Source organism: Sphaeramia orbicularis, unplaced genomic scaffold, assembly GCF_902148855.1.
Source record: "Sphaeramia orbicularis unplaced genomic scaffold, fSphaOr1.1, whole genome shotgun sequence".
NCBI classification, from domain to species: Eukaryota; Metazoa; Chordata; class Actinopteri; order Kurtiformes; family Apogonidae; genus Sphaeramia; species Sphaeramia orbicularis.
The window spans coordinates 498,669-509,430 of record NW_021941438.1 but is presented as its reverse complement, the minus strand read 5'-3'; the positions used below and the strand labels follow the sequence as shown (position 1 = coordinate 509,430).

The window sequence follows — 10,762 nt, the reverse complement described above, 5'->3', positions numbered from 1 at the left end:
TTGTGTGCTCTGTGTCCACTCAGACATAGACCTCTGTGCAGAAGGCTGCCTTTAGATCTGCTGGTTCTGCAGCCTTCAAATGAACATGCAGATGGATTTCTGTGTCTACTTTCCTGTAGTTTGAACAGCAGTAAAAACAAAAGTTTCAGTGAAACAAACTGCTTCTCTAAACCAAAGTGCTCCTATTTAATGTGACCATCCTTTTATACTTGTCTTTAATCCTTTTGTTTTTATTCAACTCATACCAGATGTTTTGGCTGCTTCTTGTCTTGGGGTCAGAGGTCACACTAAATACTGACTTTAACCTTTAACTCATTTAGTTCTGTTTTTTGTGTCTTTTAAGGCTGTGCACAGATTTCCTGTATTTTCTTGTTGCATTTGAGGAAAAGAGAAAGAAAAGAGAACAGAGACTGCGACATAAATATGCCTGATCAGTTCAGCGCTGTCAGAAGACCTCATCTAAAGGACACCTCAAACTTTGGCCCAGTTCCGTACCTCCACCACTGGCTCTTACCGAAAGTCTTCTTTGGCTGCCGTTGGAGAACGTCCTCTGCCTGTTGTCCTGGACGTCAGAGTCCTCGTGGAACAGCAGTGGGGAAATCCCTAACTGCACCACAAAAGAAGAGCGTGAACGGTTACAGAAGAGTCCAGGCGGTGCCGTGGGATGGCTTCCCTTCCAGGTGTGTTTACCTGTCTGTAGAAGAGTCTTCCTGCTACAGACACTGCAGTCAGGCGGACTTTATCGCCGCTCTGTCGGATCTTTTTGACGATGTCCTCGTGCTCCAGGGCCTCCACAGGTTCTCCGTTGACGGCCAACAGCAGGTCTCCATCCAGCATCCCAGCTTCTTCAGCTGGACTCCCATCATCCACCTCCCGCAGGACATGTTCTGATGCACAAAGAGAAGACGTTCAGTTCAGTTCACTTCAGTTCACTTCAGTTCAGTTCAGTTCAGTTCAGTTCAGTTCAGTTTAGTTTAGTTTAGTTTAGTTTAGTTTTGTTCAGTTCAGTTTAGTTTAGTTTAGTTTAGTTTAGTTCAGTTCAGTTCAGTTCAGTTCAGTTCAGTTTAGTTTAGTTTAGTTTAGTTTAGTTTAGTTTAGTTCAGTTCAGTTCAGTTCAGTTCAGTTTAGTTCAGTTTAGTTTAGTTTAGTTCAGTTCAGTTTAGTTCAGTTTAGTTCAGTTCAGTTCAGTTCAGTTCACTTCAGTTCAGTTTAGTTCAGTTCACTTCAGTTCAGTTCAGTTCAGTTTAGTTTAGTTTAGTTTAGTTTAGTTTAGTTCAGTTCAGTTCAGTTTAGTTTAGTTTAGTTTAGTTTAGTTCAGTTCAGTTCAGTTTAGTTCACTTCACTTCACTTCACTTCAGTTTAGTTCAGTTCAGTTCACTTCAGTTCAGTTTAGTTCAGTTCACTTCAGTTCAGTTCAGTTCAGTTCAGTTCACTTCAGTTTAGTTCAGTTTAGTTTAGTTTAGTTTAGTTTAGTTCAGTTCAGTTCAGTTCAGTTCAGTTTAGTTTAGTTCAGTTCACTTCAGTTCAGTTCAGTTCAGTTCACTTCAGTTTAGATCAGTTTAGTTTAGTTTAGTTTAGTTTAGTTCAGTTCAGTTTAGTTTAGTTTAGTTTAGTTTAGTTTAGTTTAGTTCAGTTCAGTTCACTTCACTTCACTTCACTTCAGTTTAGTTTAGTTCAGTTTAGTTCACTTCAGTTCACTTCAGTTTAGTTTAGTTTAGTTTAGTTTAGTTCAGTTCAGTTCAGTTCAGTTTAGTTTAGTTTAGTTTAGTTTAGTTTAGTTCAGTTCAGTTCAGTTTTGTTTACTTTAGTTCAGTTCACTTCAGTTTAGTTTAGTTTAGTTCAGTTCAGTTCAGTTCAGTTCAGTTCAGTCCAGTTCACTTCAGTTCAGTTTAGTTCACTTCACTTCAGTTTAGTTTAGTTTAGTTTAGCTCAGTTTAGTTCACTTCACTTTAGTTTAGTTTAGTTTAGTTTAGTTTAGTTTAGTTCAGTTCACTTCAGTTCAGTTCAGTTCAGTTCAGTTTAGTTCAGTTCAGTTTTGTTTACTTTAGTTCAGTTCACTTCAGTTTATTTTAGTTCAGTTCAGTTTAGTTTAGTTTAATTCAGTTCACTTCAGTTTAGTTTAATTTAGTTTAGTTTAGTTCACTTCAGTTTAGTTTAATTTAGTTTAATTTAGTTTAGTTTAGTTTAGTTCAGTTCACTTCAGTTTAGTTTAATTTAGTTTAGTTTAGTTCAGTTTAGTTCAGTTTAGTTCACTTCAGTTCAGTTCAGTTCAGTTTAGTTTAGTTTAGTTTAGTTCACTTCACCTCACTTCACTTCACTTCAGTTTAGTTTAGTTTAGTTTAGTTTAGTTTAGTTTAGTTCACTTCACTTCACTTCACTTCAGTTTAGTTTAGTTCAGTTCAGTTCAGTTCACTTCACTTCAATTCAGTTTAGTTTAGTTTAGTTTAGTTTAGTTTAGTTTAGTTCACTTCACTTCAGTTTAGTTTAGTTCAGTTTAGTTTAGTTTAGTTTAGTTTAGTTTAGTTCAGTTCAGTTTAGTTCACTTCACTTCAGTTTAGTTTAGAATAGTTTAGTTTAGTTTAGTTCAGTTCAGTTTAGTTTAGTTTAGTTCAGTTCAGTTCAGTTCAGTTCAGTTTAGTTTAGTTCACTTCAGTTTAGTTTAGTTTAGTTCAGTTCAGTTCAGTTTAGTTCACTTCAGTTCAGTTTAGTTTAGTTTAGTTCAGTTCAGTTCAGTTTAGTTTAGTTTAGTTTAGAATAGTTTAGTTTAGTTCAGTTCAGTTTAGTTTAGTTTAGTTCAGTTCAGTTTAGTTTAGTTTAGTTCAGTTCAGTTCAGTTTTGTTCACTTCACTTCAGTTCAGTTTAGTTTAGTTTAGTTTAGTTCAGTTTAGTTCAGTTTAGTTTAGTTAATTTAGTTCAGTTCAGTTTAGTTTAGTTCAGTTCAGTTTAGTTTAGTTTAGTTTAGTTCAGTTCAGTTCAGTTTTGTTCACTTCACTTCAGTTTAGTTTAGTTTAGTTTAGTTCACTTCAGTTTAGTTTAGTTCAGTTCAGTTCAGTTTAGTTCACTTCAGTTCAGTTCAGTTTAGTTTAGTTCAGTTCAGTTTAGTTTAGTTTAGAATAGTTTAGTTTAGTTCAGTTCAGTTTAGTTTAGTTCAGTTTAGTTTAGTTTAGTTTAGTTTAGTTCAGTTCAGTTTTGTTCACTTCACTTCAGTTTAGTTCAGTTCAGTTCAGTTTAGTTTAGTTTAGTTCAGTTCAGTTTAGTTTAGTTTAGTTTAGCTCAGTTCACTTCAGTTTAGTTTAATTTAGTTTAGTTTAGTTCACTTCAGTTTAGTTTAGTTTAGTTCAGTTCAGTTCAGTTTAGTTTAGTTTAGTTCACTTCAGTTTAGTTTAGTTTAGTTTAGTTTAGTTTAGTTTAGTTCACTTCACCTCACTTCACTTCACTTCAGTTTAGTTCAGTTTAGTTTAGTTCACTTCAGTTCACTTCAATTCAGTTTAGTTTAGTTTAGTTTAGTTTAGTTTAGTTTAGTTTAGTTCACTTCACTTCAGTTTAGTTTAGTTTAGTTTAGTTTAGTTTAGTTCAGTTTAGTTTAGTTTAGTTTAGTTCAGTTCAGTTTAGTTCACTTCACTTCACTTCAGTTTAGTTTAGAATAGTTTAGTTTAGTTCAGTTCAGTTTAGTTTAGTTTAGTTCAGTTCAGTTTAGTTTAGTTTAGTTCAGTTTAGTTCAGTTCAGTTCAGTTTAGTTTAGTTTAGAATAGTTTAGTTTAGTTCAGTTTAGTTTAGTTCAGTTCAGTTTAGTTTAGTTTAGAATAGTTTAGTTTAGTTTAGTTCAGTTCAGTTTAGTTTAGTTTAGTTTAGTTTAGTTCAGTTCAGTTTAGTTCAGTTCAGTTTAGTTCAGTTCAGTTTAGTTTAGTTTAGAATAGTTTAGTTTAGTTTAGTTCAGTTCAGTTTAGTTTAGTTTAGTTTAGTTTAGTTCAGTTTAGTTTAGTTTAGTTCAGTTCACTTCAGTTTAGTTTAATTTAGTTTAGTTTAGTTCACTTCAGTTTAGTTTAGTTCAGTTCAGTTTAGTTTAGTTTAGTTCACTTCAGTTTAGTTTAGTTTAGTTTAGTTCAGTTCAGTTTAGTTCACTTCAGTTCAGTTTAGTTTAGTTTAGTTTAGTTCAGTTTAGTTCACTTCAGTTCAGTTCAGTTTAGTTTAGTTTAGTTTAGAATAGTTTAGTTTAGTTCAGTTTAGTTTAGTTTAGTTTAGTTCAGTTTAGTTCACTTCACTTCAGTTCAGTTCAGTTTAGTTTAGTTTAGTTTAGAATAGTTTAGTTTAGTTCAGTTCAGTTTAGTTTAGTTTAGTTTAGTTTAGTTTAGTTCAGTTCAGTTCAGTTTTGTTCACTTCACTTCAGTTTGGTTTAGTTTAGTTTAGTTCACTTCAGTTTAGTTTAGTTCAGTTCAGTTTAGTTCACTTCAGTTCAGTTCAGTTTAGTTTAGTTTAGTTCAGTTTAGTTCAGTTCAGTTCAGTTTAGTTTAGTTTAGAATAGTTTAGTTTAGTTTAGTTTAGTTTAGTTCAGTTTAGTTTAGTTTAGTTTAGTTTAGTTTAGTTCAGTTTAGTTTAGTTTAGTTTAGTTTAGTTTAGTTCAGTTCAGTTTTGTTCACTTCACTTCAGTTTAGTTTAGTTTAGTTCAGTTCAGTTCAGTTTAGTTTAGTTTAGTTTAGTTTAGTTTAGTTCAGTTTAGTTTAGTTTAGTTTAGTTTAGTTTAGTTTAGTTTAGTTCAGTTTAGTTTAGTTTAGTTCAGTTCAGTTTAGTTCACTTCTTTTCACTTCCTTTATTCAAATCCCCATTAGCAACTGAATCATCAGTTGCTCTTCTTCCTGGGGTCTCCTCTACATTACATTACAATTTTAATTATTACTTCCGCCGGGAGGTGTTGTGATCACTTTGCTTTGTGTGTTTGTTTTTTATTTGTGTTTGTGTGTTTGTTTGTTTGTTCATCTTTAGTGTAAAACTCTTCCCCCCATCTTTCCCAGATCTTCCCCACAGATAGGCCTAGGCCCTGGGACCAACCCAGTCCATTTTGGTCCCAGTAGGACAAAGTTCAAGGTCACAGCAAGGTCACAACATCTACAGTTTTCCATCTGTCATCATTCAGACATTTTCCAAAATTCATCCAAAATTCCAAACGACTCCGATTCTCCTCCAGTTGGATCCACCTGTAGCTTAGAACAGTCTCTTGTATGTGGAACTAAATTGTCCACATCCACTGTGGAATGTGGACTCTGTGGACATTTACACTGAACACTGAAAATCCCATTTCCCACACATTTAAAATTAGAACTCAACTAATATTGATGTGAATTGAATCTAATTGGACAGACACATGACTGGGACCAGATTCAACTGTTTCTGCTGTATGGAACAACCTGGAAACTGTGGAATTTACACAGACAGAGTGGATCCACACATGCACAGAGTTCAGGGGGAAGGAGGAGCTGTGAGTTCTGAACACTGGTTTCAGTTCATTTATTCAAATCCCCATTAGCAACTGAATCATCAGTTGTTCTTCTTCCTGGGGTCTCCTCTACATTACATTACAATTGTAATTATTTACATTAATCTTACACCATTCATGCCCACACACACACACACACACACACACACACACACACACACACACACACACACACACACACACACACACACACACAAACAGGACATATACAACAGCCCAATGCAATAAAAATGAAAAAACAAACAAACAAAATAAGTACTGTGCTGATTAAGAGTATTTGGTGTTAATACAGCCACACCACAAGGGGGCTGTCTTGAGCTAAATCTACTTACTGTGTAGCAGAAGCAGAAGCCGGTAGTTGATGTTAAGACATGAACAATGCAGTAGCCTAGTTAAAAAATAAAAGACTAAAGCTGAGAAACCCACGTCTAATTTTTATGTTTTATTAAAAACATAACATGGTACCAGGAGTTGGCCTATGAAGACAGATGTCATGGAAAGTGTGAAGCCGCCGGATGCCGTCAATTGGAGTGGAAATGTGGACTATGAGTGGCAAACTTTTAAACAGCGGTTTATGCTATATCTGCAAGCTATCGGCCTGGATAGCAAGCCAGACGCACGGAAGATTGCACTGCTTCTTACCGTGGCAGGTCCACAAGCGGTGGAGGTATACAACATGTTTGTTTTCGCTACTGCAGAAGATAAAGAAAAGTTTGACGTGGTAGTAAGAAAGTTTGATGAACACTGTTCGCCTAAAAAGAATGAAACGTTCGAGAGGTACGTCGTCCGCTCACGTATACAACAACCTACAGAGAGTTTTGATACGTTTCTGACGGACCTAAAGCTAAAAGCAAGAACATGCAATTTTGGACAGCTACAGGAATCTATGATAAGAGACCAGATCGTGTTTGGAATGAAAGATAAGAAAATGAGAGAAAGACTGTTGTGAGAGACAGATTTAACATTGGATGGTGCAGTGAAAATACACCATGCCAGTGAACTAGCTCTACAGCATCAAAAACCTTCAGCGGGTCAACGAGGGACGCAGACGTGGAAGGGACAGCTGTGGCTGCAGTGACCACACCACAAACAGGACACAAATATACAAATACACAAATATACAACACAACAAAGGATCAAGAGAGACAGAAACGTTTCATTGCAAAAGATGTGGCACAAAACATGCAAGACAACAATGTCCAGCTTATGGTAAGATGTGCAATAAGTGCCAAGGACTAAACCATTTTGCTAAGCAATGCTTCACAAAGAACAAGCAAAACCAAAAAGACAGAGTACACACAGTGGAGGAAACTGCTCTCAGTGACACCTTTTTCGTGGGCATGGTGACACAACAGGACACACCCATGGAACAGGTGACGGTCAATACAGTGGAGCAGGACAAATGGACAGAGACATTACCAGTGAATGGAGCCCTGGTCACATTTAAACTGGACACAGGAGCCAAAGCAAATCTGGTGAATGAGCTGGATGTGAAAGCAATGAAGGTAAAGCCACACATTTACCAAATGAACAGTACACTCCAAGCATATAATGGACAGCCAATCAACACCAAAGGTAAATGCAGACTCAAGGTACAAGTTAAAGGGAAATCTCACAGCCTGATGTTTATGGTAGTACCAGAAGGACATGAGTCATTGTTGGGAGACAAAGCATGTGAGAAACTAGGGCCTAGTCAGACGGGTCTACAGCAGAAGCAGTTCTGAGCCAAACAGTGTGAAAGCTATAGTGAACCAGTACCCAGACATATTTAAAGGGTTTGGAGTCTTGCCTTTTACCTACAAGATACAGCTGAAAGAAGGAGCTCAGCCTTTAGTTCATGCTCCTCGTGTTCCTGCAGCGCTTAAGGACAAGCTAAAAGAGGAACTGGGTCGAATGGAGTCACTGGAAGTGATAAGAAAAGTGGAGGAACTGACTGAATGGGTTAACTCCATGGTGTGCATTAACAAACCAACAGGTGCTCTTCGAGTGTGCATGGATCCAAAAGACTTAAATGCGAACATAAAAAGAGAGCACTATCAGATACCTACAAGGATGAAATCACAAGTGAAATGGCTGGAGCAAGGTTTTTAGTAAACTGGATGCATCACAAGGATTTTGGCAACTCAAGCTTCATGAGGACAGTACAAAATACTGTACATTCAACACGCCATTTGGACGGTACTGCTTCCTGAGAATGCCTTTCGGAATCTCTTCAGCTCCCGAGATTTTCCACAGGACAATGGAGCACATGATTGAAGGCATTGAAGGAGTCAGAGTGTATGTGGATGACATCATTCTGTGGGGTTCCACCGCTGAACAACACAATGAGAGACTCATTAAAGTGCTGCAGAGAGTCAAGCAGTATGGACTTAAACTGAACCGAACAAAATGTCAGTTCGGTGTGTCTGAAATCACCTTTCTCGGAGACAAGCTGACAGCAGATGGCATTGAGCCAGACAAGGACAAAATAAGTGCTATACTGGAGATGCCACGTCCTGAGGACAAAAAGGGTGTTCTGAGAATACTTGGGATGATCAACTTTATCGGAAAATTCATTCCAAACCTGTCTTCAAAAACAATACACCTAAGACAACTTCTACATGATGGATGTGAGTTCAGATGGAGTGACAACCTGGAAAAGGAATGGAAACAACTGAAAAAGACACTGACAACAGAGCCAGTTTTGGCATATTTTGACCCAAGGAGAGAGACAAAGATATCCACTGATTCATCAAAGGATGGTATCAGAGCCGTGTAATTACAGGCTTATGGAGACAGCTGGAGGCCAGTGGCCTATGCCTCAAGAGCAATGACTGCATCAGAATGTTGTTACGCCCAAATTGCAAAAGAGACTTTAGGGCTAGTGTATGGATTTGAAAAGTTGCACAGTTATGTCTATGGGTTACCAACATTTGTGGCAGAGACAGACCACAAGCCATTGATAGCCATCATCAAGAAAACCCTGAGTGAGATGTCTCCACGCATTCAAAGACTTATGATGAAGCTACAGCGATACGACTTCAACTTGATCTATACGCCAGGTAAACGTATTGTGTTGGCAGATGCTCTCTCTAGGGCAACAACACAAAGCCAAAGCTCCACGGAGACTGATGTAAAGGTACATGTAAACCTGGTAGCTAAGTCACTTCCTCTGTCAGACATGAAATCAAAGCAAATCGCAGCTGAGACACAAAAAGACACTTGTCTGCAAAAAGTAATGACACTGTTAAATGGAAAATGGCCAAGAGGTGAGTGCCAAGCATACTACAACATATGAGCAGAGCTAAGTGTTGTAAATGGACTTTTGCTAAGACAAAACAGAGTAGTAATCCCACACTCACTGAGACAGGAAATGCTGAAAAGACTGCATGAGGGACATCTAGGCATAGAGAAATGCAAATGAAGAGCCAGAACAGCAGTCTATTGGCCAGGAATAAATGCAGATATGGAGAAAAAGGTTTCAATTTGTGACACGTGTATCAAACACCAGGCAAAGCAACCAAAAGAGCCTTTGACCATTACGGACATTCCAGATGAACCATGGCAGAAAGTAGGGACGGACATTTTCCACCTGGGTGCTAGTCATAGACTATTTATCAAACTATCCGGAGATGGCGCTATTGTCCAACATGTCAGCTGCTTGTGTCGTAACGCACATGAAATCAGTCTTTGCGAGGCATGGAATACCTCAGATTGTTTACAGTGACAATGGACCTTATTATAGTTGTCGAGAATTCCAACTATTTGCTCAGGAATATGACTTTAAACATGTGACCTCAAGGCCACTGTATCCTCAGTCAAATGGGAAAGCAGAAAAAGGGGTACACATAGTGAAACAGCTACTGAAGAAAGCACGACACAGTAAGGCAGATCCTTACTTAGCACTTTTGAGCTACAGAGCTTCACCATTAGAGCATGGTAAATCTCCTGCAGAATTACTGATGGGAAGGCAACTACGGACCACTCTTCCTTACACAGCTACCAAGAAACACAAACAAGTGAAAGACAAAATGAAACGGTTGCAGGAAAGACAAAAAGTCAACTATGACAAGTCCTCAGAAAGTTTAAAACCACTGGCACCCAATGACACAATCAGAGTGGAAGATGCAAACATCTGGACAAAGAAAGCAACTGTTCTGGAAGAAGTGAACCCGAGATCATACAATGGGAAAACTGAAGATGGACTGATACTGAGAAGAAACCGGAGGAGTTTGTTACGTACACAAGAGACCATGAGATCACAAGATGGACAGTGTGAGGACAAAGATGACAAAACACCTGAACCAACCTCACCTGTAAAGGACAGTGTTGAGCAAAGTGACCAACCACCTGTGCTCAGAAGATCTGGACGCACTGTCAAACCACCTGATAGACTGAACCTTTGAATGAGTTATAAGATGTATAGATAAAAAATAAACAAATTCTTTGGTGGTACTTCAAAAGAAAATGCACTTTATGCATGTTAACATGTTTATATTGGTTCAGACTAAAATATTTGTTGATATATGTAGCTATATGCTTGTATGCAATATGTGCTTACCTAGTATTGTTGTTATTATTATTAAGTTTACATCTAAAAGAAAAGGGGATGTGCTGATTAAGAGTATTTGGTGTTAATACAGCCACACCACAAGGGGGCTGTCTTGAGCTAAATCTACTTACTGTGTAGCAGAAGCAGAAGCCGGTAGTTGATGTTAAGACATGAACAATGCAGTAGCCTAGTTCAGTAAAAGGCTAAAGCTGAGAAACCCACGTCTAATTTTTATGTTTTATTAAAAACATAACAAGTACTATCCATTTGTACTCCTTCACCAAACAATAGCTGTCTGATACTAATCATACGACATCTTTCAATTTTATCCACTCTTTCCATTTCATGCCTGTTGTGTTAAGAAGAAAGGTTTTAATTTCTTTTGAAAACACTTTCTGTTATTTTCCAACAACAGAAAACTAAATGTCTTCAATGAACCTGAGCAATTTCAGGAAATACTCCCAAATATATGTGTATATATATATATATATATATATATATATATATATATATATATATATATATATTTTTTTTTTTTTTTTTTTTTTTATTTATATATATATATACACACACACACACACACATATATATATATATGTACATATATATATGCATGCGTGTTTGTTTGTTTGTTTGTTTGTTAGCAAGATAACGCAAAAAGTTATGGACCGATTTTCATGAAATTTTCAGTAAATGTTGATACTGGCACAAGGAAGAAATGAGTACATTTTGGTGGTGAT

At 37.0% G+C, this 10,762-nt stretch overlaps 1 protein-coding gene across 1 annotated transcript in view; it reads right to left on the bottom strand.

Annotated features, from left to right (window-relative positions):
* Positions 1–445: 445 nt before the first annotated feature.
* The window catches only part of LOC115415726 (Na(+)/H(+) exchange regulatory cofactor NHE-RF3-like), a 52,412-nt gene continuing 42,095 nt past the window's right edge, over positions 446–10,762 (bottom strand). The window contains exons 8-9 of the mRNA XM_030129367.1: positions 691–887; positions 446–607 (exon numbers count right to left, since the gene is read on the bottom strand). Coding sequence (XP_029985227.1) covers positions 446–607; positions 691–887 — 359 coding nt within the window. The remainder of the gene's footprint in view (positions 608–690; positions 888–10,762) is intronic.